The sequence below is a fragment of the Microcaecilia unicolor genome, chromosome 6 (assembly GCF_901765095.1).
Source record: "Microcaecilia unicolor chromosome 6, aMicUni1.1, whole genome shotgun sequence".
NCBI classification, from domain to species: domain Eukaryota; kingdom Metazoa; phylum Chordata; class Amphibia; order Gymnophiona; family Siphonopidae; genus Microcaecilia; species Microcaecilia unicolor.
Genome location: NC_044036.1, coordinates 263,761,317 through 263,788,601, shown reverse-complemented (window position 1 = coordinate 263,788,601; position 27,285 = coordinate 263,761,317). Strand labels below are relative to the sequence as shown.

The window sequence follows — 27,285 nt, the reverse complement described above, 5'->3', positions numbered from 1 at the left end:
AAAACAGATAAATAAAAACAAATAATAAAACCCTTCTTATCCTATTAACATTCCAGTGTAAAATAAGGCCTTAGAAGTCTCAATTTTCCCTTGCTGTGTTTTGCAAGACTCTATGTTGTTTTCCACCAGTCTCATTGGGAAGCTTAACCTCCAGAGCTCTCCTGGTTTCATCCCATCCTTTATTCTACACAGTGTCCTACTACAGATGCAATAGGCATATCTCCAGAGTAATATACAGTACTGTTCTACAACCAAGAACCAAGTGTCACCAGTAACTCAGAGACAGTATTGTGGATATAGACTCCAGCACTGTGGACAAGCAGGGCTTTGTAGGGTTCAAAACAAAACCTCTAGGAGAAAGATCATTCTGATTGTTCAACAGTGGTATCTTTCTGGCCTGCTCAAAGCTGAGCATGCACCCTGTCCTCTATTTGGACTACTACAATTGTAAAATATGGCTTCCCCAAACCTGTCATGTGACCCTACAGTTGGTTAGGTTTTCAGAATACTCACAAACAATATACATGAGATACATTAGTATATACTCAATTTTCAATGCATATGTCATGATGGTGACTGTTTCCTTGTCTGTGCTCACCTCGCCCTCTGGCGGCCAGAACCGGTGGCTGCTATGGACTGTCACACGTTCCAGACTTCAGCCCAGTCCAGTCCGGATCTTCCAGGCTGCCAGACTTGCTTTTCTTGTTTGTGCCTGAACAGTACCCGTAGCTGCCTTGTGATTCCTGCAGCTGAACTTCAGCTGCTGATGGGCTTTATTAACCACCTGGAAACTTCTGTGTTTGCCTTTGCATTGTCTAAGGTCCCTGGTATGTTGGTGTGCTCTGTGCACTTCTGCCTAGTCCAGTTTCTTGTCTGGTTCTAGTTAGTCTGTGTGTAGTTTAGCTTTGGTTTTATTGATTATTTTCTAGTCTTGTTTCTGGTCTGTATTCCTTGTCTAGTTCTTGGTTGTCTGTGTTTGTTCCTTAGTGGCTGCTTGGCAGCTTTCAGTCCTGACTCTTTCCTGTCTGTGTCCCTTTCTTAGTGGCTGCCTGGCAGCTTTCAGTCCTTGTTCTTGAGCCTGTCTGCTTTCTACCTAGTGTGGTATTGTTTGTCTGAGAGTCCTAGTCTAGTATTCTGCCTAGCCTCCCTTGTGTATTCTAAACCCTGTGTGTATCCTGTTGGTTTCCAGTTCCTGCCCTGTCCTGTAAGCCCTGCCGGCCGCCTGCACCCAGGGGCTCAACTCCTGGGGAATGGCGGTTAAGCGCAGGTGAAGTCTAGCTGTGCCTGCTCTGCCTGTTCCAGCTTGTTTGCCTCAGCTGCAACTCCAGTCCGGGGTTCCAGTCCTGTTCTGCCTTGTCTCTCGTTTGGGGGTGGTTTTGCCTACCACTGCTGCTCCAAGGCAGTGGTCCAGGGGCTCACAATCCCAGTGTTTCCGTGAGAAGCCTAACAGCATATGAGTTTATCTTATGTACATTTATTTGTTACATTTGTACCCCACATTTTCCTACCTATTTGCAGGCTCAATGTGGCTTACATAGCGCCTTGAGGCAAAAGCCTCCTCCGGTGAAGAAACAAATATAGAGTGATGTTATTTTAAATGAAACAGATATGTACAGACACATTAGAGAAACAGAGAGGGAAGTTATATAAAGTTTATTAAGTTCATAACAAATTTGGGTTTCTTTGACTTGCTGGATTCAGGTAATTAAGTTGGGTCCTTAGGATATGCCTTTTCGAACAGGTAAGTCTTTAGTGATTTCCGGAAGTTGAGGTGTTTGTACGTAGTTTTCACGGTCTTTGGGAGTGCATTCCAGAGTTGTGTACTTATATATGAGAAGCTGGAACCATGAACTGATTTGTATTTGAGTCCTTTGCAACTAGGGTGGTGTAGACTTAAATAAGAGCGTGATGATCTCATTGAGTTTCTGGTTGGTTGGTCTATGAGGTCAGACATATATCCTGGGGTATCACCGTATATAATTTTATGGACCAGGGTACAAATTTTAAAAGTAATACGTTCTCTAATTGGTAGCCAATGTAATTTTTCACGAAGGGGTTTGGCCCTATCAAATTGCGGACTCCCAAATACAAGCCTGGCTGCTGTATTTTGAGCAGTCTGAAGCTTCTTTATAAGATTTTCTTTGCATCCGGCATAAATTCTGTTACAATAGTCGGCATGGCTAAGGCCCATTGATTGTACCAGATTGCAAAATATTGCCCTTGGGAAGAACGGTTTCAAAGTTTCCACATTGAGTGAAACATTTTCTTGATTGTGGAGTTAACTTGGCTCTCAAATGTAAGGTTCCTGTCAATAGTAACACTGAGGATTTTCAAATTATCTGAAATACTACTACTTAACATTTCTAAAGCGCTACCAGGGTTACGCAGCGCTGTACAATTTAAACATAGAAGGACAGTCCCTGCTCAAGGAGCTTACAATCTAAAAGACAGGTGTACAATCTAAAGACAAGTGTACAGTCAAAGACAAGTGTAGAGTCCGTCTGATAGGGCATACTATATTTCACGAAAGGTTAGGTGCCGAAAGCAGCACTGAAGAGGTGAGTTTTAAGCAGAGATTTGAAGATGGGTAGGGAGGGGGCTTGGCGTAGGGGTTGAGGAAGATTGTTCCAGGCATAGGGCGAGGCAAGGCAGAATGAGCGGAGCCTCGAGTTGGCAGTGGTGGAGAAGGGAACTGAAAGGAGGGATTTGTCCTGGGAGCGGAGGTTACGGGCGGGAACATAGGGGGAGATGAGGGTAGAGAGGTAGTGAGGAGCCGCAGACCGGGTGCATTTGTAGGTAAGGAGGAGAATCTTGAATTGAATGCGGTATCTGATCGGAAGCCAGTGAAGTGACTTGAGGAGAGGGGTGATGTGAGTATATCGATTCTGGCGGAATATAAGACGTGTGGCAGCATTCTGGATGGATTGAAGGGGGGATAGATGGCTAAGTGGGAGGCTGGTGAGGAGCAAGTTGCAGTAGTCAAGGTGAGAGGTAATGAGAGCGTGGACGAGAGTTCGTGTGGTGTGCTCAGATAGGAAAGGGTGAATTTTGCTGATGTTGAAGAGGAAGAAGCGACAGGTCTTAGCAGTCTGTTGGATATGCGCAGAGAAGGAGAGGGAGGAGTCGAAGATTATTCCGAGGTTGCGGGCAGATGGGACGGGGAGGATGAGGGTGTTATCAACTGAGATAGAGAGTGGAGGAAGAGGAAAGGTGGGTTTGGGTGGAAAGACGAGGAGCTCGGTTTTGGACATGTTCAGCTTCAGGTGGCGGTTGGACATCCAGGCAGTAATGTCAGATAAGCAGGCCGATACCTTGGCCTGGGTCTCCGCGGTGATGTCTGGTGTGGAGAGATATAGCTGGGTGTTGTCAGCATAAAGATGATACTGAAAACCATGAGATGAGATCAGTGAGCCTAGGGAGGAGGTGTAGATTGAGAAGAGAAGGGGTCCAAGGACAGATCCCTGGGGAACTCCAACAGATAGTGGGATGGGAGTGGAGGAGGATCCATGAGAGTGTACTCTGAAGGTGCGGTGGGAGAGATAACAGGAGAACCAGGAGAGGACAGAGCCTTGGAACCCAAAAGAGGACAATGTGGCAAGAAGTAAGTCATGATTGACCGTGTCAAACGCAGCGGATAGATTGAGGAGGATGAGGATGGAATAGTGGCCTCTGGATTTGGCGAGGAGCAGGTCGTTGCAGACTTTAGAGAGAGCTGTTTCTGTCGAGTGTAGAGGGCGAAAGCCGGATTGAAGTGGATCTAAGATGGCATGAGAGGAGAGAAAATCAATGCAGCGACTGTGAATGGCGCGTTCAAGTATTTTGGAGAGGAAGGGGAGGGTCAAGTGATGGTTTTTTTTAGGAGAGGTGTGACTACGGCATGCTTGAAGGTGTCAGGGACAGTTGCAGTGGAGAGAGAAAGGTTAAGGATGCGACAGATGGAGGGGGTGACAGTATGGGAGATGGAGTTAAGTAGGTTGGTGGGGATGGGATCGGAGGAGCAGGTGGTGCATTTCAAGGAGGAAAGAAGGCGGGAGGTTTCATCCTCGGTGATCTCAGGAAAGGAGGAGAAAGAGGCCATGGTTGGTTGGTTGTTGGATAGAGCTGCAGGCTGAAGAGGAGATGGCTTGGTAGTGAACTCCAGGTTGATCTTTTGTACCTTGTCGCGGAAGTAGTCAGCCAGTGATTGAGGAGAGAGTGAAGGGGGAGTGGGAGCGGGGGGCACTTTGAGGAGGGAGTTAAGGGTGGTGAAGAGACGACGAGGGTTGGAGCTGAGAGAATTGGTCAATTGGGTGTAATAGTCCTGTTTTGCAAGGAATAGGGAGGAATGGAAGGAGGATAGCATAAATTTGTAGTGAAGGAAGTCTGAATGGGTATGAGATTTCCTCCAGAGGCGTTCAGCGGATCGGGTGCAGGAGCGAAGGTAACGGATGCAAGGGGTCAGCCAAGGCTGGGGACTAGTATGCTTTGTGGGTCGGGAGGTGGATGGAGCGAGGGTGTACAAAGCAGAGGAGAGAGCGGCATTGTAAGCGGAAGAGTATAGTCTGGGGTGATTAGGTTCGAGGGAATATTTAAGTTGTAGCAGGATGAGAGGATGGGCAATGTGTTTTTTTCTGCATTTAGTTTAAGCTGGAATGCATTTGCCCATGAGTTCATGGTATGCAAGCAGAGTTTAATTTTGTTGGTGATTTCTGACAAATCATGTTTGAAGGGGATGAATATTGTAACATTGTCAGCATAGATGAAGGGGTTGAGGCCCTGGATGGATAAGGCCTTGGCTAGTGGAGTCATCATTAGGTTGAAAAGGGTTGGTGATAATGTCGATCCTTGAGGTACTCCATGTGCTTTCCACGGGGAGAATAGATCTGAATTTGATTTCACTTGATAAGTTCTGGTGATCAGGAAACCCTTGATCCAATTGAGTACATTACCACCAATCCCGAAGTAATCCAGAAGTCTTATTCAAGTTATCATCTTGTAGCAAGTGCTCTCCGAGGACAACATGAACATCCACATTGATGGGTAACATCATCTGATGAAGCCTAGCACAGTGAGAGCTTCCTCAGCATTCTTCTAGAAGTTTTCAGAAGTGGCCTACTGTGCATGCACATTTTCCCACCCACTGTTACTGCATGGGACCAGTACAGTCTAATACAATAACTGATAGAATTCAACTCCAAGGGGAGTTTGGTGGGGCTGTGTGAACATTCATCTTGCTGCCTTGGAGAACACCTGCTACAGGCGAATAACTTCATTTTCTCCGAGGACAAGCAGGATAGTATATCCACACTGATGGGAATCCTTAGCTACCAGAATGCAATGAAGCTGCTTTATAGAGCTCATAAATTTCATTGGGTGACACCCTTTTTAAAACTAGAAAACTAGCTACCAATGAGCCAACAAATTAAATACAAAATTTTGTTTTTAAAGTGTTACAGTCAGGTTCACCAGCCTACCTGTCCTCTCACTTAGTCCCCTATGTTCCCTCCTGGTCATTGCGTTTCAGTCAATACCAGTTGGTAGTTCCTGGACCTCATAAGGTGTCAGTTGGTAGTTCCTGGACCTCATGAGGTGTCATTGGCTATCTTTTGCAATTCAATGTTTAACATCTTGGGTACTTCTTTGTGGTTAGCAATTGATGATATCCAGGGGATAATGCAGTCGTTCCATCTGAGGGCTTTTGGGCACCAGCAGCACAGTTGTTTGTTTTTGTTTACCCAGTTTACCGTCTATATATGATGCCTTTATTTATGCCTTTTTATTACTGTGTGCCCCAGCTTTGATAGTCTGACCCTAAGCAGTTAATTAAATAAACCTTGAAGAATAAAGGGGCAAAAATGAGAGCCTGCAACAAACAGTAACACTTTTTTTGCACAGCTTGGAACAGAAACAAATGGGCTGAGGGGAGGTAGGGAGGGAGGGGGTGGGAGTGGAGTTCTGAATCCCAAATAAATTCTGAAGGACTGTCTGTCCAAACCAGCTGTTGTTTTGGAAGTCTTGCTCTAGGCAGTAGTAAGATATGAACATGTAGACTGAAGTCCATGTTACAGCTCTGCTAATCTCCTCTATGGAGGCTGACCTCAAGTGGACAACTGACACAGCCATGGCTCTGACACTAAGTCATGCATGGCCCTCTATAGTCAGCCCAGCCTGAGCCTAAGTAAAGAAAATATAGACTGCTAGCCAATTTGAAAGAGTATATTTACTATAGCAGCCCCCATCCTGTTGGAAGTCAAAAGAAACAAAAAACTAGGTGAAATATTTACGGGCTTTAGCCCGCTACAGATTCAAGGCCAAGGCTCTCTTGCAGTCCAAAGCATGGAGTGTGCTTTTGCAAGGATTTTATTTATTTATTTATTGCATTTGTATCCCACATTTTCCCACCTATTTGCGGGCTCAGTGTGGCTTACAATACATTGTGAAGGATGGAGATACAGTGTTACAGTACGATTATGGGTTACTTTGTGAGGAGTTATGGGAAGACAAAGTCAAGTCAAAAATCGTTAGGGCGTGGAAACCATGTGAAGTTACAATGGGGAAAAGATAAGGCGATAGAACAATTTCAAGAGAACATAGGGTATAACATTTTAACTGTGGGTGGAGTTTGAAGTGTGGTGAAAATACGGGGTAAGAGAAATTCAGAAGGGAGTGTATTGATGCATTTCTATTAGTATGTATGGACTTCATGTGTTTTAATCCTTGCAATAAATTCTCTCGAAGAGATGAGTCTTCAATTGTTTGCGGAAGTCGGTTAATTCGTAGATCATTTTCAGGCTGCGTGGTAGTGTATTCCAGAACTGCGTGCTCATATAGGAGAAGGTTGATGCATGCAATACTTTGTATTTTATGCCTTTGCAATTAGGGAAGTGGAGATTGAGGAAAGTTCTGGATGATCTTTTAGCGTTTCTGGGTGGCAGGTCTATTAAGTCAGACATGTATGCAGGGGCTTCACCGTGGATGATTTTGTGGACCAAGGTGCATACCTTAAAGGTGATACGTTCCTTGAGTGGGAGCCAGTGTAGTTTCTCACGCAAGGGTTTTGCGCTTTCGTATTTTGGTTTTCCGAAAATGAGTCTGGCTGCTGTATTCTGGGCTGTTTGAAGTTTCCTCAGTATTTGTTCTTTGCAGCCTGCGTATATAGTGAGTTACAATAGTCCAGGTGGCTGAGTACGAGTGATTGCACTAGGCTGCGGAATATGAACCTTGGAAAGAATGGTTTTATTCTTTTCAGTTTCCACATGGAGTAGAACATTTTTTTGGTTGTGTTATTCGCATGAGTCTCCAGTGTTAGGTGGCGGTCAATGGTGACTCCAAGCATTTTTAAAGTTTCAGAGATTGGTAGACTTAGTTTAGGTGTGTTGATAGCGGTAAATTTATTCGTGTTGTATTGGGAGGTAAGTACGAGGCATTCAGTTTTTGTCGGAATGCATCTGCTCAGGTATTCATGATGTATAGACTTTGGTTGATTTCGTTGGAGATTTCATTAATGTCTTGTTTGAAAGGAATATATATCGTTACATCATCTGCATATATGTGAGGGTTAAGGTTGTGATTTGATAGAAGTTTTGCCAAGGGGATCATCATTAGGTTGAAGATGGTTGGCGAGAGGGGGGATCCCTGCGGTACTCCACATTCAGGTGTCCATGCGGTAGACGTAGTTAAATTTGATGTGACTTGGTATGAGCGCAAGGTTAGGAACCCCTTGAACCAGTTTAGGACATTGCCTCCAATGCCAAAATATTCAAGTATGTGTAATAGGATTTCGTGGTCAACCATATCAAAGGCACTTGACATGTCAAATTGTAAGAGGAGTATAATGGTGCCGGTAGCAATCATTTGTTTGAATTTGGTCATTAGGGTAATTAGTACTGTTTCTGTGCTGTGATTTGACCAGAATCCTGATTGGGCATCATGCAGTATTGAGAACTTGTTGAGATAATTTGTGAGTTGTTTGGTTACCATTCCTTCGGTTATTTTGGTTATTAGTGGTATAGATGCTACTGGTCTGTAGTTAGTTATTTCGCTTGCGTTTTTCTTTGTGTCTTTGGGTATAAGACTTTGAGAAACAAAGATACAATTGACTGGCTAAGGTGGAAATCCAACACCACCTAAGGAATGAGCTTAAGATGTGTGCACAAAACTGCTCTATTGTTGTAAAACTTACTGTCAAAATGGATCGGCTACTAAGGCCTGTAACTCAATAACCCCACATGCTGAAGTGACCACCACCAAAAACAAAAACTTCAAGGTTAGGTACTTCTGGTGGCAAGGTATTAAGTAGCTCAAAGAAAGCTTTCATCAGCTGGGTAAGGACAACGTTGCAATCCCATGACACTGTGGAAGGCTTGATTGGCAGCTTCAACAGAAGCCAACCCCTCACAAAGCGAACTACTAAAGGCTGAGCCAAGATGGGCTTACCCTCTACATAAGCTCCAATTGTATTGAAAATGAGCCCTTATGGAGTTGGTCTTCAGACCCGACTCTGACAGGTGTAGTGTAGGACAGGAAAAGGTATCTAGGGCCTTGCCCTCACACCAGATAGCAAACCTTTTCCATTTGAATCCATATGATATCCTAGTGCAATCTCTCCTGGAAGCCAACAGAATCTGAGACACACCCTCTTGTAGGTTCAAGAAGTCCACTTCTAACCTCTCAACATCCAAGCTGTGAGGGCCAGGGACTTGAGATCAGGATGCAACAGGGCCCCACATTCTGAGTGAAGAGGGTCAGAAAGCATTCCAGTCTCCACAGATCTTTGAAGGCTAGCTCCAGAAATAGAGGAATCAGATCTGTCACGGTCAATATAAAGCGATGATAATCATGGATCCATGGTCTTGTTTCAGGAGAGAGTTCACTGTGGGGCATTGGAGGATACCCATACAAAAGACCCTGTCCTTGATGGAGAAAAGCATCCTAGGCTAATCTGCTGTGTGATCCCAGTCTGGAAAGAAAGAAGGGACTTTCTTGTCGAGATGCATGGCAAAAAGGTCTACTGAGGGGATGTTCCACTCTCAAAAGATCTTCTGGGCAACTCCCATGTTAACAGATCACTTATGTGGTTGCATTTATCAACTCGGTTTGTCTGCCAGACAATTGTTCTTCTTTGCCAGGTAAGTGGCCTTGAGCATCATCCTATGAGATAGTGTCTCTCTCTGTATCCTGACACAGGAGATACAACCCCATGCCTCTCTGTTTGTCCAAACAGACATTGCAAACTGATTGTTTAGATCAAGATAATTTGGTTTGACAGTCGATCTCTGAAAGCCTTCAGAGGGTTCCAGATGGTGTGGTCTCTCCAGAGCAGACCACTGACCTTGGGTGTGGAGACCATCTAAATGATCTCCCCACCCCAGGTGAGAAGCATCCATTGATGTCTTTTGTGGGTGAGGAATTTGGAACGGTAGACCACTGTCCAAATTGTTGCAAATTAGCCACTAAGAGTGAGAAGTTGTGACAGGCCATGGGGAACCTACAGGATATAACAGCTGAGTCCATTGGGAAGACAGGGCCATTGAGCATGCCTCAAATGAAGATGTGACATGGGTGCAACAAGCATGGTGGAAGCCATGTAGTCTAGAAATCTCAATATCTACGAGTAGATACCTGATGACTTTGGTGCACCTCCTGAACCATTAAAGTGAGTGCCTCTATTCTCTGGGTTAGGAGGAATGAACTGACTCAAGTCATGACCAACAGGGGTCCCCATGAACTCCAATTGCTGGGAAATACTCAGGTGGGACTTGATATAGTTTATGATTTAACCCTAGTAGCTTCAGCACCCAAATGGCTCTGTGCATTGATTCTTTTGCACCTTCCTCTGATGTGCTCTTGACTAGCCAACTGTCCAGTGACTATTGAAACATTTTGTGATAACTGTAGGTACTGACGTGAAGCCAAATGCAGAATGCAATACGGGTAGCCGTGCTTCCCTATTCTAATCTCACATACTTCCTGTGACTGGGATGTATGTGGGTATAGGCGTCCTTCAAGTCCAGAGAGCATAGCCAATCTCTTTCCTGAATCAAGGGGAATAGGGTGCTCAGGTAAACCATCTTGAACTTTTGCTCGGTCAGAAACCTGTTCAGGGTCCTTTCTTCTTTATGACCAGGAACAACTTGGAATACAACCATTCCCTTTTTCCCTTGGTGAAATAGGTTCAACTACATTGGCCTATAAAAAAGATAAAAATTCCTTTGTAAGCAATTCCTGGTGCTCAGAGCTCAGTTTTGACACTCTCAGTGGGCAATTTGGTGGTAATCTGTCTAACTGAAATGTGTAGCTTGTCTAGACTGGCGAGTTCTCAAAACAGTCTGTGGTTACAAGGGGATATCTTTCTTGGGAAAAATTCAGCTTCCCTCCTACCTGAAGGTCATCCAGAGCAGTCACAGGAACTGCAACTATATTCTCCTGGAACCAGTCAAAAAGTTCATTCCTTGTTTTGACTGGGGAGCTAGCTGGGACTTTTGAGCCCTCTGTTACCATGGGTGGGAGGAAAATACCAGGTTATTCTAGGGAAGTCAAAAGGGAACCTATGTCTTAGAGTAGTAACTCCTTTCTTGCCCTCTACCAAAATACCTCCTGGATGTGGAGGATGAGCTAGGAGCAGGCTGGCATTGGGACTTAATGGTCTTAGACCATTTCTTGAAGAGATTTGCAGCCTCCTCCACTTTGTCAACAAAAAGGGTGTCTCTCCAGCATGGAATGTCTGCCTATTTCTCCTGAAACAATGTTTCCAGGTCTGAGACACAGCTAGGTGAGTTTGGGCAAACCAGTACCTATGGTGGAGGCCCTGGTCATCATATCAAAAGCATCACAGGCTGCTCACACCATATAATTTCCAAACTCCCGCTCTCTGGCTACTAGCTGACAGAACTCCTCAGCCTTCTCCTGAGGGAGAATGTCTTTGAACTTTGCCACACTGAGCACAATGTTCTGCAAGAGCATGCTCATTAACAGCCGGTAAAGAAGCTATGTAGGAAGCAAGTATAGTGTACTAGAAGAATTTCTTCCCAAAACACTCAAATATCCGAGTTTCCCTCCCTGTGAGAATCAAAGAGCGAGTCTTGGAACTCTTGGCTCTTTTGAGAGTGGATTTTATTTATTTATTGCATTTGTATCCCACATTTTCCCACCTATTTGCAGGCTCAATGTGGCTTACAATCCATCATGGGTAGTAGAAATATAATAGAAAATAGACATTTAGTGTTACAGAAAATTTTTGGCAACATGATAATGATAAGACATGATAGTAATATAACAAGCAAATATTATAAGACATTTCTAACTATGTGTGGAGGAGTTAGGACAGCTGTTGTAGTTGGTGATTCGATCATTAGGCATATAGATAGCTGGGTGGCTGGTGGATGTGAGGATCGCCTGGTGACTTGCCTGCCTGGTGCGAAGGTGGCGGACCTCACACGTCACCTAGATAGGATTCTAGATAGTGCTGGGGATGAGTCCGCTGTCTGGGTACATGTGGGTACCAATGACATAGGAAAATGTGGGAGAGAGGTTCTGGAAGCCAAATTTAGGCTCTTAGGTAGAAAGCTCAAATCCAGATCCTCTAGGGTAGCATTTTCTGAAATGCTAACTGTTTCACGCGCAGGGCCCAAGAGACAGGCAGAGCTCAGAAGTCTCAATGCGTGGATGAGACGATGGTGCAGGGAGGAGGGTTTTAGATTTGTTAGGAACTGGGCAACATTCTGGGGAAGGGGGAGCCTATTCCGAAAGGATGGGCTCCACCTTAACCAGGGTGGGACCAGGCTGCTGGTGTCGGCATTTAAAAAGGAGATAGAGCAGCTTTTAAACTAGAAATGGGGGGAAGGCCGACAGTCACTCAAAAGCGCATGGTTCGGGAAAAGGTATCTTGCAATGATACCTCACAAACAGGGAAGATAGGGTTTCTGGATAGTGAGGTTCCACAACAGACCGTAGGCCAGGTGCCCTTAAATACAACTAAAGATCAGACAAAAGATGGCAAATCAATAGTGTCAGGTACTAATCATCATGCAAATAGGAACAACAAACATACTCTGAAATGTCTATATGCAAATGCTAGGAGTCTAAGAAATAAGATGGGAGAGTAGGAATATATTGCACTAAATGAAAAATTGGATATAATAGGCATTACTGAGACCTGGTGGAAGGAGGATAACCAGTGGGACACTGTCATACCGGGGTACAAAGTATATCGTAGTGATAGGGTGGACCGGACTGGTGGAGGGGTAGCATTGTATATTAACGAGAGCCTTGACTCAGATAGATTACAAATTCAGCAGGACACAAGTCACACCTTTGAATCATTGTGGGTTGAAATTCCATGTATAAAAGGGAAAAAAACGGTGATAGGAGTGTACTACCGTCCGCCTCGCCAGGACGAGCAGGTAGACGTAGAAATGATAAAAGAAATCAGAGACGCGAACAAAATGGGCAATGTGATAATAATGGGTGACTTCAATTATCCAAATATAGACTGGGTAAATGTAACATCGGGACACGCTACAGAGGTACAATTCCTTGATGAAATCAAGGACAGCTTTATGGAGCACCTGGTGCAGGAGCCGACGAGAGAAGGAAAAATTCTAGACTTGGTCCTTAGTGGAGCGCATGATCTGGTGAGGGACGTTATGGTACTGGGGCCGCTTGATAACAGTGATCATAATATGATCAGTTTTGATATCGACCTTGAAGTAACTGTACACAGAAAGTCAAATACGTTAGTGTTTAACTTTAAAAAAGAAGACTATGATAAAATGAGAAGAACGGTAAAAAAAAAAACTTAGGGGGGGCAACTGAGAGAGTAAAAACTGTACAACAGGCGTGGACGCTGTTCAAAAATACCATCCTGGAGGCCCAGGCCATACATATTCCGCGATTTAGAAAAGAAAGACGGAAGTCCAAAAGACAGCCGGCCTGGTTGAAAAGTGAGGTGAAGGAAGCTATTAGGGCTAAAAGAAACGCCTTCAGAAAATGGAAGAAGGAACCGTCTGAAAATAACAAGAAGCAGCATAAGGAGTGTCAATGCAAATGCAAGGCACAGATAAAGAAGGCCAAGAGGGATTACGAAAAAAAGATAGCATTAGAGGCAAAAAAACATAGTAAAATTTTTTTTCGGTATATTAAAAGCAGGAAGCCGGCAAAAGAATCGGTTGGGCCGCTGGATGACCGAGGGGTAAAAGGGGCGATCAAGGAAGACAAAGACGTAGCGGAGAGACTGAATGAATTCTTTGCTTCGGTCTTCACCGAGGAAGATTTGGGTGGGATACCGGTGTCGGAAATGGTATTTCAAGCGGATGAGTCGGAGAAACTTACTGACGTCACGGTAAACCTGGAGGACATAATGGGGCAGTTCAGCAAACTGAAGAGTAGCAAATCTCCTGGACCGGATGGTATTCATCCTAGAGTACTGAAAGAACTGAAAAATGAGCTTGCGGAGCTACTGCTAGTGATATGCAACTTATCCTTAAAATCGAGTGTGGTACCGGAAGATTGGAGGGTGGCAAATGTAACACCGATTTTTAAAAAAGGCTCCAGGGGAGATCCGGGAAATTATAGACCGGTGAGTGCCGGGGAAAATGGTAGAGACTATTATTAAAAACAAAATTACAGAGCACATCCGAGGACATGGATTACTGAGACCAAGTCAGCACGGCTTTTGTGTGGGGAAATCTTGCCTGACCAATTTACTTCAATTCTTTGAAGGAGTAAACAAACATGTGGACAAAGGGGAGCCAGTTGATATTGTGTATCTGGATTTCCAAAAGGCGTTTGACAAGGTACCTTATGAAAGGCTACAGAGGAAATTGGAGGGTCATGGGATAGGAGGAAATGTCCTATTGTGGATTAAAAACTGGTTGAAGGATAGGAAACAGAGAGTGGGGTTAAATGGGCAGTATTCACAATGGAGAAGGGTAGTTAGTGGGGTTCCTCAGGGGTCTGTGCTAGGACCGGTGCTTTTTAATATATTCATAAATGATTTAGAGATGGGAGTAACTAGCGAGGTAATTAAATTTGCTGATGACACAAAGTTATTCAAAGTTGTTAAATTGCGACAGGATTGTGAAAAATTACAAGAGGACCTTACGAGACTGGGAGACTGGGCGGCTAAATGGCAGATGACGTTTAATGTGAGCAAGTGCAAGATAATGCATGTGGGAAAAAAGAACCCAAATTATAGCTACGTCTTGCAAGGTTCCACGTTAGGAGTTACGGACCAAGAAAGGGATCTGGGTGTCGTCGTCGATAATACACTGAAACCTTCTGCTCAGTGTGCTGCTGCGGCTAGGAAAGCGAATAGAATGTTGGGTATTATTAGGAAAGGTATGGAAAACAGGTGTGAGGATGTTATAATGCCGTTGTATCGCTCCATGGTGCGACCGCACCTTGAGTATTGTGTTCAATTCTGGTCGCCGCATCTCAAGAAAGATATAGTAGAATTGGAAAAGGTGCAGAGAAGGGCGACTAAAATGATAGCGGGGATGGGACGACTTCCCTATGAAGAAAGATTAAGGAGGCTAGGGCTATTCAGCTTGGAGAAGAGACGGCTGAGGGGAGACATGATAGAGGCATATAAAATAATGAGTGGAGTGGAACAGGTGGATGTGAAGCGTCTGTTCACGCTTTCCAAAAATACTAGGACTAGGGGGCATGCGATGAAACTACAGTGTAGTAAATTTAAAACAAATCGGAGAAAATGTTTCTTCACCCAACGTATAATTAAACTCTGGAATTCGTTGCCGGAGAAAGTGGTGAAGGCGGTTAGCTTAGCAGAGTTTAAAAAGGGGTTGGACGGTTTCCTAAAGGACAAGTCCATAAACCGCTACTAAATGGACTTGGGAAAAATCCACAATTCCAGGAATAACATGTATAGAATGTTTGTACGTTTGGGAAGCTTGCCAGGTGCCCTTGGCCTGGATTGGCCGCTGTCGTGGACAGGATGCTGGGCTCAATGGACCCTTGGTCTTTTCCCAGTATGGCATTACTTATGTACTTATGAGTTATGAATATTCACATTGGTTGATCTTTGTGGTAAGCCTTGTTAAAGAGATGGGTCTTCAGTAGTTTGCGGAATCTGACCAGAACAGAATGGGTGAGAAAGCTTCTTCAATTCTGGGACTCTATACATAGAGTTGACATTCTTATCAACCTGCTGCACAGAAGCGGTGGGTGGAGCTGTGTCTCCTACTGCTTCATCTGTACAAGCTTAAGGATTCTATGCATGGGCACTGTCACAACTTTGTTAGTGGGGGGAGGGAGGGCTATCAAACTTAAAGATGTTCAACATTTCAGCCTTGGGTTCATCCTCCGTTTCTAAATCAAATGGAATGGATTTAATCATCTCCTGAACAAAATCGAAAGATGAGCGCTCCTCTGGAGGCAACTTTCTCCTTTTGTGTGGAGGGAAGGAGACCAAAGGACCTCTACTCTGAGAGGACTGCCATCACTTCCTCATATGCCCAGGAGTAGTCTGAATCAGACTTGTAAAAGTACTTCCCTGGAGACATTTGAGTCTCTGCCTTCCTCAAGTGAATTTACCTTAACAAGTTTGGAGTGGCAGAAGCGTTGAAGCACTGGAGATCCCCAGCTCCTCAAGGTGGTTCCTCCCACCCCCTAAGGGGCTAGAGAATGACAATGGTTCAGCGCACACCAAACTCTAGTGCCTTTCGGGGCTTCAGTGTTGAGGTGCTCCCCATAGGCAATGTATGGGCTTCCAGGATAGGCTGGAGCGCCTGAGGTGCTGGCCCCGATGCTCTCGGTGCTATGGCCTCATCTGTTCCTGAAGCATGGTCCTAGGCTCTTCATTGAGACCTGTCATTGACAAAGCCTGGAGTTCATCTGGATTGGTCACATCCTCCAAAGTTACCAGGGTAGTATCAGTGATCTCGTTTTGAGTTGATGGAGGCTGTCACACCCATTCAGTTCTTGAAAGGGTGAGAGCAATTTGAGGGCATCAATGGCCTCAATGGTCTCAATTCCGTGCCTCAGGGGATTGATACCGATGCTTACTGGTCTCCATCTAATGTACGGCACCAGAATCCCTTGGCGTCTTAGAGGATGTTGTCAAATCCTTCCTCGTCCTCTAGGGGGGAATCGAAGGATGCCTAATCCCAGTGTCTGCTATTGATGCTCAATATTGAGGAAGGTGGAGGCTCCCTCAGAGTGGACACATGCCCACTCTCCGATGCAGCTCCGACAGCCTCAGGAGGCTGATGCCTCTGATGCTGATGTTGATGGACTGGACTTTTCAGCACCAAAAATCTATTTGTGTTACTTTACTTGACCCTCAACACCTCTCCTTGAGGTCTGTTAACAGAGTTTACAAGAAGAGGAATTATAACTGGGTCCCCCAGACACTGCAGGCACCAGTTATGAGTGTCCATGAAGAATATGGTCCTGTTGCATCTGGAGCATTTTTTAAAGCCTCTGGAGGGGAGATACATTAAACTTACTGGAACAGCAACATGGGTTTTTGACCTGTTCCAGCTGGTTTACCAAGCACGTTATTTGGCAGGAGATGCACAAAGGGGTTCTGCAGACTGTTTTCCATTCGAGGCAGCAGACAACAGGAACGGTATGTTAATACATTTAAATGAGCTGATCAGTATTATATGCATTCTGAAGTATGCACAGCCATTTACAAGCAATGCACAGAAAGGCCCTCCTACCTTCACCGGGAGAAATTTTACAGGAGGTCTGGAGCAGCCAGTAGGATTGAGAGCAGGGACTAGAGAGGAGAGCATAAAGAAACAAAAAGGCTGGGGGGGGGGGGGGGTTAAAACTTTAAAAAGTCCTTTGAAGTGCTCTGAAGCTCTCTTCTACTTCCCTTTCCTCTGCTGCTCCCACTTCCATGCCAGAATCTGCCCTGGGGTTGGGCAGCGGCAGCACAAAAACTCCTCCTTGCAAGCCACAATCTGCTATCCAGATTGTTCCATGTGTAAAGGGCAGGTCAGATGTCTGACACAGATACATCTACAGCTTCCTTCTTCAGCTTTTTACACTCTGCTTCTTGCCCTGCTGTTGTGAAAGGAACATTGAGGATAGGCTCTGCCCCAGCCAGTCCCAATTGACTCCCTGGGTCCAAGGAAGCCCCTGTGTAGGCAATGATGTCAGCAAGCTGCCTCTCTGATTGGCTAAGCCAGCAACAGACTCCTCCTCCTGGCTGGGCTTCCCAACTGCCCAAATATGGACACCTCCTCCAGCATCATTAGGATCCCTTTCACTGATTGAACCCCAACTTCCTGCTGGGCTCCTGCTGCGTTGTGTGGGTGGGACTCCCTTCCCCTGTTGCTCCAACTGCAGTCTCAAGGAGGGATGAATGAGACACACATGAAAAGAAAAGGGAAGAAACCTCAGCACACTGCTTTCATACAGGGAATGGCTGCAGCTAAGGCTGATCAGGTAGGGGCTTGTGGCTCTTGAGAATTCCTCTCTCTTCACAATTTTTTTTAATGTGTGTACCATGGAGCCGTCCATGATGTTCAGGGCATGCGCATAGCAGCCACGCTTACTGATTTGACTACTATGCGCATGCCCCGACGCTTTCCCTACCGAGCTGCACGCTAAAGTCTGTGAAGCTCATTTGCATGCAATTTGTTTAGTGAATTGCTCGCTATTTCCACCTCGGTAATTTTTACTGGAGTGAAAATAGTGGGTGGTTGCCTCTGGGGACTTTAGTACAACGGCCCCTTGGAATTTTGAGGGACATGTCAGGAAAAATAGCAGAAGCGAAAATGAGGTCCCCGATCAGGTGCCTGAAGCCTATGGGGGACTAGTGGGCCATAAAAAAAAAAAGAAAATTTGAAATACCAAAAATCCTGACTAAGAGAACTAAAAGGGATAAAGAAGGGATACTGGCCCCATGCAGATCATTTACACAGCAGTGCAACCACAACTGCAATGAAAACAATACGCGAGCTGTGAGGCACGGCTATACTATTCTCCATGGTTAAAATGAGACTGAGCTGGTCCTGTCCACCCATGTACATGCGATGTAGGCCGCTTCCAAAGGTTTCTAGAAAAATGCTGGAGAGCGCTTGCCACACCAGGCTCCATAGGATGATGTCACATCAGTGTGAATATACCACCCTGCTTGTCCTCAGACAAATTTTGGATACCCTAAAAACCCAACTAGCTGGGTCACAAGTACAGGTTTGGAAAGCCCTGCAAAGAACACAAAACATGACTGAGAACAACCTCACCTGTTACAGCTTACTCAGACCTTGGCCATATATCATACATGGCTGAAGCAGCACCAAGAAAGAGGGCTAGCTCAACAACTATTCTTACTTAACCTAAGATATGCTACAATACTAATAGCTTCTGGTAGCACCACATAACACAGATATGGATCATAAGAACCACATAGATTGCCTAACTTATTTTCTAGAGCAATGCCATAGATTCCAACTATTCCCCAGGGTCTCCTTCGATTCTTCACAATCATGGATCCTCAGCATTATGCCATTCACCACACACTAGGATGATGCTACTTTAATGCTTTCTTCTCAAATTTAGGGAAATTTCTCCTTCCAGGTAAAACAGCGTGCTAGCTTTCGAGATTTCACAAGACAAATTTTGGACGGTGGTGCCAAGAACTCCTCAAAGCCACATACCTCTGCCTTTTCACACTGACAATCAGGTTCATCAATATCAAGGACCGAAAGTTCTAATTCAATGTCTCGGTCTGGTTTAGTGACAGAGATGTCTTCTGTATAATCACTCTGTAAATACAAATAGCAGGTAAATTAAACCAGTAGCTCTTTGCTTTCAGCAGAACTGCAATGCATAACTGTCTGTTCCATTTCAACTGTTGCTTTATAAATGCAGAATTTTGCTCATGTACAAAACCAGTTATTTGATACTAGCTCCTTGCAAGAGTTCAACTGAATACTCAGACCAATTACACTACAGGAATCACTCAGCAACTTTATTATTTATGGCCAGCCTAAGAGCTATAATTTACCTCCATATAAAAATCCAGCACCCTGATGTGATCTGCATAGCTTTGATGCTATAAAAATAACCGTGTATGCTTAAACTGCCTTGCTTTTTTTAAGCTTTTCCTGGCAAAGTCTCAATGAAATTATTTTGGGAACAAGAGATACTTGCTCAAAGAAAATGAACACACGAGTTTAACAGATTACAGTGGACTTGTACATAGTGTCTTATCAGAAACAAGAAAATAAAGGCAAGGGTGTGTAGAAGTATGCATAGAAAATTACGAGGAGCAGATGAAAGTAAACACACTTATAGATGCAACAGTTTTGTCAAAAGAATTGCACTTTTTGTTGCAAGGGAGAAGTGGCCTAGTAGATTGAGCAATGGGCTAAGCAGCAAGAGTTCAGATCCTGCTTCTGCCAGACACTTTTGCACCTTAGGTAATTCTCTGTCACCCACTGCCTCAGGAACCCGCTTAGACTGTAAGTTAACTGCAGCAGAGACATATTGTACCTAAATGCTATTACCACTGTACAGTGCTGCATATATCTAGTAGCACTAATAATAAAAAGTATTATTATATGGTTAGTGCACCAGTCTCCATGTGAAGAAACTATCATGAATGTGCTGAAATGAATAAATTCAAGTCTACATAAATACAAACACTTGAACAGTCTCCAGGCAAAAAGTCTCATTTTGTCAGAGAGGAGATGCTGCTGAGGGACAAGATTTGCTTTGTGATGTGTTGTGTAACCCACACCTAGAAGAAAAAGGTGTGCTGGAGCCGACTGCCCTTTTCCCTGCACTGAAGGGTGGGACCTGTGATCCAGACGTCTTTGGTGGGAACAGCAACCATTATTGAGTTCCTTCTCTTTCTCTCCTGCTACTGCTTCAGGGCAGAAAAGCCACCACTGGGGCTTGGAGGGGTGGGAAGCATATCTATCTTACCCACCCCGAGTCTGCCAATAGGGGAGATTCCAAAGGGGCCATGGCTCTTTTGGGATCCAGAGCTTAACCCAAATGGTTAAGCAAGCCCTGCAGATGGAGGCTGGCCCCTCAGCCACTGGTGTGGCCACTAGAGGCCCAGATATTTCTGTTCAGAGCCCTGTTCAGGGGACCAAGCGTCGAAGAGGAGAACTGGGGAGCTTCCAATGCCTCAGGTGGTTCTAGATAGACCACAAAAGATCAGGAGGGTCTCTTGGATCGCCAGTCTACCTCGGACTCCCAAGGAAGAGGAAGAAGAGCGGTTCGATGTGATTCAGCTCTTCCGTTGGGAAGCGCTTTCTTGACTTACTGATGAGATCACAGCTGCCCTTGGGATGCTCGAAGCTCTCCTAGCAGACTCCTCTGAAGGAGATCCTTTATTGTAGGGCCTCGTGAGGCCCCTAAAGCATTTTCTGCTTCACAAGGCCCTCATCTGAGTGATGCTGGTGGAGTAGGAGTCCTTGGATGGGCTCTTGAGGGTGCCAAGGTACTGAATTGTCCCTATACCTTTGCTTCTGAGGACATGAAGAGGTACTGGACACACCCCAAGATGGATGCACTTGTCACAGCAGTCACCAAAAAGACTGCAGTCCCTGTGCAAGGAGGCTTGACTCTCTGAGAGCTTCATGAGAAGTGGGTGGAGCAGTAGTTTCACCTTGTCTTTGGGATATCTGATGTTCAGGTCGCCATTTGCTGCGGCTATATGGCGAGGGTCATGCTACAGTAGATGCCTGAATCCACAGCTATTTCTCATCTGCAGTCCGGCACTGCTTCCTGGTAGACATTATTTACGATTTGGTCTGTCTTTTCTCCCAGTCAGTGGCCACCTCTGTGGTGGGCTGCTGGCTGTAGCTGCATCCGCATCATTGGACTGCAGATGCAGACTCCATGAACTTAGCTGCTCTTTTAGGGACACTTGCTATTTTGGAGAGGACTACTACTGTACTACTATTTAGCATTTCTATAGCGCTATAAAGCATACACAGCGCTGCACAAACATAGAAGAAAGACTGGAGTTGGTAGTAGCAGAGAAGGGAACAGATAAGAAGGATTTATCCAGGGAACGGAGTGCACGGGAAGGGGTGTAGGGAAGGACGAGTGTGGAGAGATACTGGGGAGCAGCAGAGTGAGTACATTTATAGGTTAGTAGGAGAAGTTTGAACAGGATGCGAAAACGGATAGGGAGCCAGTGAAGCGACTTGAGGAGAGGGGTACTATGAGTAAAGTGACCCTGGCAGAAGACGAGACGGGCAGCAGAGTTTTGAACCGACTGGAGAGGGGAGAGGTGACTAAGTGGGAGGCCAGCAAGAAGCAGACTGCAGTAGTCCAAACGAGAGGTGACAAGGGTGTGGATGAGGGTTTTGGTAGAGTGCTCAGATAGAAAGGGGCGGATTTTACGGATGTTGTAAAGAAAGAAACGACAGGTCTTGGCCATCTGCTGGATATGAGCAGAGAATGAGAGAGAAGAGTCAAAGATAACCCCAAGGTTTCGAGCTGAGAAGACAGGGAGAATGAGAGAGCCATCAACAGAAATAGAAAACGGGGGGAGCGGGGAGGTGGGTTTGGGGGGGAAAATGAGAAGCTCGGTTTTGGTCATATTTAATTTCAGGTGGCGTTGAGACATTCAGACAGCAATGTCAGACAAGCACGCTGAAACTTTGGTTTGGATGCAAGGTGAGATATCAGGGGTAGAAAGGTAGATTTGGGAGTCATCAGCATAGAGATGGTAGGAAAAGCCATGGGATGAGATTAATGAACCAAGGGAAGAAGAAGGGAATGAGATTAATGAACCAAGGGTAGATAGAAAAGAGGAGGGGACCAAGAACAGAACCCTGAGGTACGTCGACAGGCAGAGGGATAGAAGTAGAAGAGGATCCACCAGACTGAACACTAAAGGTGCGGAGGGAGAGGCAGGAAGAGAACCAGGAAAGGACAGAAGGACAGAGCCCTGGAATCCAAGTGAGGACAGGGTATCGAGAAGTATGCTGTGATCGACAGTGTCAAAAGCAGCGGAAAGATCAAGAAGAATGAGGATGGAATATTGACCTCTGGATTTAGCCAGTAATAGGTCATTGGAGACTTTAGTAAGCGCAGTTTCGGTTGAGTGGAGAGGGCGAAAACCAGATTGTAGTGGGTCAAGAATAGCATGTGAGGAGAGAAAATCAAGGTAGCGGCGGTGAACAGCACGCTCAAGTAATTTGGAGAGAAAGGGAAGGAGGGAGATGGGTCGGTAATTAGAGGGACAAGTAGGGTCGAGTGAAGGCTTCTTAAGGAGAGGTGTGACCACAGCATGTTTAAAGGTAGCAGGGACACTCGCAGTGGAAAGTGAGAGGTTGAGAATGTGACAGATAAAAGGAATAAGAGCAGGAGAGATGGCATTAAGAAGGTGGGTGGGAATGGGATCAGAGGAACAGGTGGTACATTTTGAGGAAGAAAGGAGAAGTGTAGTTTCCTCAATAGTAACTTCAGGAGAGGAGGAAAGGGAATGAGGGGAAGGAGAGAAAGGGGAATGGACTAGTGGAGGGAGAGGCAGCGAGGTAGAGAATGCAAGGTTTATCTTTTGAACCATGTCGTGAAAGAATTCAGCAAGGGTCTGAGGAGATAATGAAGGGGGAGTTGGGGGAGGGGGCACCTTGAGGAGAGAGTTCAATGTGGTGAAGAGAAGTCGAGGGTTAGAGCCAAGAGAGTTAGTCAGTTGGATATAATAATCCTGTTTGGCGCATAAAAGAGCAAATTGGAAGGAGGTCAGCATGAACTTAAAGTGTAAGAAATCAGCAAGGGCCCGAGATTTCCGCCAGAGGCGTTCGGCGGAGTGGGTACAGGAACGTAGGTAGCGGATATTAGAAGTCAGCCAAGGTTGGGGTTTTGTACGCGTTATAGGGCGGGTCATCAAAGGTGCAAGAGTGTCTAAGGCAGATGATAGAATATTGTTGTAAGAAGAAACAGCCTCGTTGACAGACGTGGATGGTGCCACAGTCGAGAGGAGGTTTGAAACATGGGAGGATAGAGATGAAGGGTCAATACCATGAAGATTCCTAGATAAATTAGATAAGATAGGACGGGACTGGGAGGGAGGAGATTTAAGTGTGAAAATTATAAGATGGTGATCAGAGAAGGGAAGATCAGAGGCAAGAAAACTAGAGGTTGAACAGTTGGAGGAGAAGATAAGATCAAGACAGTGACCATTTTGATGAGTGGGGGAGGTGGAGCATAGTTGGAGATTAAAGGAGGATGTTAAAGCGAGTAACTTGGAAATATAAGAGTTAGAAGGATCATTAGCAGGAATATTAAAGTCGCCAAGGATGAGAGAGGGGGAGGAAGGATCATGGAAGAAGGCAAGCCAGGCATCAAAGTCACTGAGAAAGGATGAAAGGGACTTATCAGGGGGACGATAAATGACTGCTATTCAAAGAGGCAGAGGAGAGAAAAGGCGGATAGAGTGGACTTCAGAGGAGGAAAAACAGTGAGATTGAGGTGGAAGAAGGGGTTGAAATCTGGAGGAGGGAGAGAGAAGTAGTCCAACACCGCCCCCGCAGCCAGCAGGGCGAGGAGTATGTGAAAAAAGATAACTGCCATAGTAAATGACGGCAGATAAAGACCTGTATGGTCCATCCAGTCTGCCCAACAAGATGAACTCATTTTACATGGTATGTGATACTTTATATGTATACCAGAGTTTGATTTGTCCTTGACATTCTCAGGGCACAAACCGTAGAAGTCTGCCCAGCACTCTTCTTGTACTAAAAGTTCTGAAGCTAATGTCGAAGCCCTTCAAATTTAAGCCCATCCATATCTATTCAATCATGATCATGGCGTAGACTGTAGAAGTCTGCCTAGCACCAGTACTGCTTCCCAATTACCGGCGCCGCCACCCAATCTCCACTAAGATTCCATGGTTCCATTCCTTCTAAACAGAATTCCTTTGTGTTTATCCCATGCATGTTTGAATTCCATGCGTGGGATAAACTAGAACTAGATCAGTCTTGTCAACCCAGTCCTCATGGCAGAGGGCTGCGACTGAAGCAGAGTTATGGTGAGCAGATGGAGATGACGTGAGATAAAGAGTTCATGAATATATGGGAGTTTGTTGCAGCTAGAGCGGGCATTCCAAAGGGCGCAAGAGAAGGGCAGAGGAGGGGAGTAGAGGAATAGTGATGAGGTTAGAGAGGTCACGGTGAAATCTGTAGAGTTGGGATAATAGTTGGTGAGGAGGGCCAGGATTGGGATTGATGTCACCGGCTGAGAGTAAGAGAAGGAGTAAAAGAGAGCGGAGGAGAGTAGGAGAGGTGTGGCCATGAAGGTATCGAAGGCGAGAGGTATTTAGGTGGAATAGGGAAGGCAAAATGGAAGGAAGAAAGAGATGAAGATTAAAAGCTAAGAGGGAGGAAGAGGGTAGGAGAGAAGGTGAGGTGATGAAATCGATGGATGGGCAGTGAGTTCCTGTAGTGGAAAGAAGTAGGGGGTGAGGGAAAAGATTAGGAAGGGACAGGGCAAGGAAGAGAATGTGTATAGGGGCCATAGCGTGATTCAGAATTAGGTATAATTGAGTGAGGTCAGTAGTGACTGGGAGAAAATAGATGTAAAGAGAAAAATGCCCCCACCAAGAGCGGAGGCCCTGAGTGGATCGGAGTGGACCTGGATATGCAGATGAGCTGCAAGTCCTCCACAGCACCTGAAAGGCAGCCGGTGGTAGAGCTGGGCACCTCTCAGCTGAGGAAGGCTTACCAGGGGTTAGGCCGAAGCCAGTATTCCTCCCCCTGAGGGTCGCCTGATCCTGGAGAAGTTGAAGGATATGGGGAAGAGGCGCGTCCTTTGTCTTTCTGAACTGCAGCAAAAGGCTCTCAGTGACCCTCGGGCTGCTAGAGGCTACTCAAGGAGAATGGGACAGTGTCGGCTGGTACAGCATTCTACACACTGGGCCTCAGGTTCAGGTAGGCTCTTAAGCCAGGCTCTTTTCAAAGGTCCAAAAGAGCTGGTGACTCTGGTCCCTCCAGTGGGGCCGGAGTAGCCTGGCCTGCCCAATGAGGGTGTGCTGGGCCCCTTGGCAGTTCTGGTAGGGGGCAGGTTGGTCCTCTGCCTCTGTAAGTGGGCCTGTATCAACTCAGATCAGTGGGTACTGGAGATGGTTTGCCCACACCATTCCAGACGTCTTCATGGTGTCCCCATATGGCTTGGAACTAAAGTGTCACTCTTACCTTGCTATGTTTGTTCGACCTGGGAGAAATGGAACCCATTCTAGTAGCGGAACGGGGTCTGGGTCTCTATTCCATTTCCATTGTGGGCCCAACGAAGGGTGGCTTCTTTCAGGCCATCCTAGATCTAAAGGGAGTGAATGCTTGCCTTCATGTGCAGCATTTTTAAATGGAAACTCTCCGGTCTGTGATTGCCTCTGTTCGACCAGGCGAGTTCTTGATATCCTTTGACTTCACAGAAGCCTATCTGCACATTCCCATTGTGGAACATCACAAGAGGTACCTCTGTTTTTGTGTGTTTGGATACCATTTCCAGTTTTAGGTCCTGCCCTTTAGCTGGCCACGCCCTCCTCCACACTTTTTCCAAGGTGATGGTGGTGGCAGCGGTTCATCTGATGTGCCAAGGCATCCAGGTGCAACCCTACATGGACAATTGGCTAATTCGGGCCAACGCAGAGGCCAGGGAAGCCACTTCTCAGGTCACAGCCCTCCTGGAGGAACTGTGCTGGGTAGTGAATCATCTGCTCCTTATCCGGGTCCTATAATATCTTGGAGTTTGCTTCGATATAGCTTGGGGGATGGTTTTGCTCCCAGAAGATTGTGCAGCAAAGCTGCAAGCCCAGAATTGCAGGCTGTGCGAGCTGCTGACTCCTACAGTTTGGGACTACCTACAGCTCTTGGGATTCATGGCAGCAGATCTGGAGGGGGTGCCTTGGACATGAGCACACATACAGCATGTGCAGTCAGCACCATTGTCCAGGTGGACCTCCGTTTCATAGGATTTTGAGCACCTGTTGCTTCTCTGCCAAGGTGAGAGCCAGTCTGGACTGGTGGGACAGTCCCGTACACCTCCTTCGGGGAATTTTGCTGAACTCTCTGCAGTGGGTGGTGGATGTGAGGCTCCATGGCTGGTAAGCACATTGCTTGGGCAGAGTGGCCCAGGGGATCTAGTCTCTGCTAGAGGCATACTCGGGCAGTCTGCCTGGTCTTATTGAAATTCCTTCCCCTGCTTCAGGGAAAGGCAGTCCAGGTGATGACGATTGACACCAAAGTGGTAGCCTACATAAACAAGCCAGGAAGCACCCGGAGCCAAGGCCAGTGTTAGACATGCTGGGGCCCAGGGCAGAAATTAAGGAGGCGGCCCTCAATCCCCTTTCTTCCCTGCCCCCTCTCTTGATTTCCCTACCTATCATTACTACCACACATAAAACAACCTTAAATAACTTCTTCACACACAAAACACAGACTGTCACCAAATACAGAACAAGAGATCACAGATTAGAAATATGAACACCAAAACGGAACTGGGAACCAAGAAGTTAAATTCGGCAAGTACTGCCAGGAACCCCAAGAAGTTAAACTCGGCAAATACTGCCGCACTTGAGAAGTAAAAATAGAAATGCAATTCATTTTCTACTGACCAATAAGTGGCATAACCACGAAGGGAGAGGACTTAGACCCCCTAAATTAACATCTCCCTTGCTGTAGCTGGTGAGGCTACTCAGGCCTCACCAGGTGATGACCACCTCTTTCCCCTCCTCAGGTCCAGTGACCAGAACTCTCCATGCTCTGTAGTTAGCAGCAGTATTACAGAGATGCTGCTACCTCCCCCCCCCTCCACATGCTCATCCTTCACATATTCATGAAATCTGATCATGCATGGTGGTGGGGGGGGGGGGGGGGGGGCAGTGGTAATTTGAGGATACTGCCACCAACTGCAGAGCTTGGAGATTTCTGGCTGCCAGACTGGAAGAGGAGGTTTTCACTTGGCGGGGCTTGAGTGATCCCCGTCAACTCAAGTATTTATATTTTACATTTCGGTGGGGAGAAAATTTGGTGCCCATCCATTTTGGGCTCAAGCCCCCTCCCTCCCCCAAATAAGCAATCAGGCTATGCCACAGAATACAATACAAAAACCATCTGTGATGCCCATACCCCAAAGCTAACACATTCCAGTTAATACATTCAAAAAGAAAACACTTTTTCTACCTTTGTTGTCTGGACATTTTGTTTTTCCATCATCTTGGTCTCAATTTCTCTTTTTCTGCTTTCTTGTCTGTCTTCTGCTAAATCTCTTTCCAGTGTCTGCTGTCCTTGTTTATTTTCTCCTCTCTTCTCTCTCATTCCATTCCCTCACTACACCTGTCTCTAACATATTGATTTTTCCCTTTCAGCT

General features: G+C 45.8%; 1 protein-coding gene across 1 annotated transcript in view; it reads right to left on the bottom strand.

Moving 5' to 3' along the window:
- Positions 1-27,285, bottom strand: part of RC3H2 (ring finger and CCCH-type domains 2) — a 221,735-nt gene that overhangs the window by 33,061 nt on the left and 161,389 nt on the right. Inside the window, exon 17 of the mRNA XM_030207326.1 lies at positions 18,609-18,716. Within this exon, the coding sequence (XP_030063186.1) occupies positions 18,609-18,716 (108 nt within the window). The remainder of the gene's footprint in view (positions 1-18,608; positions 18,717-27,285) is intronic.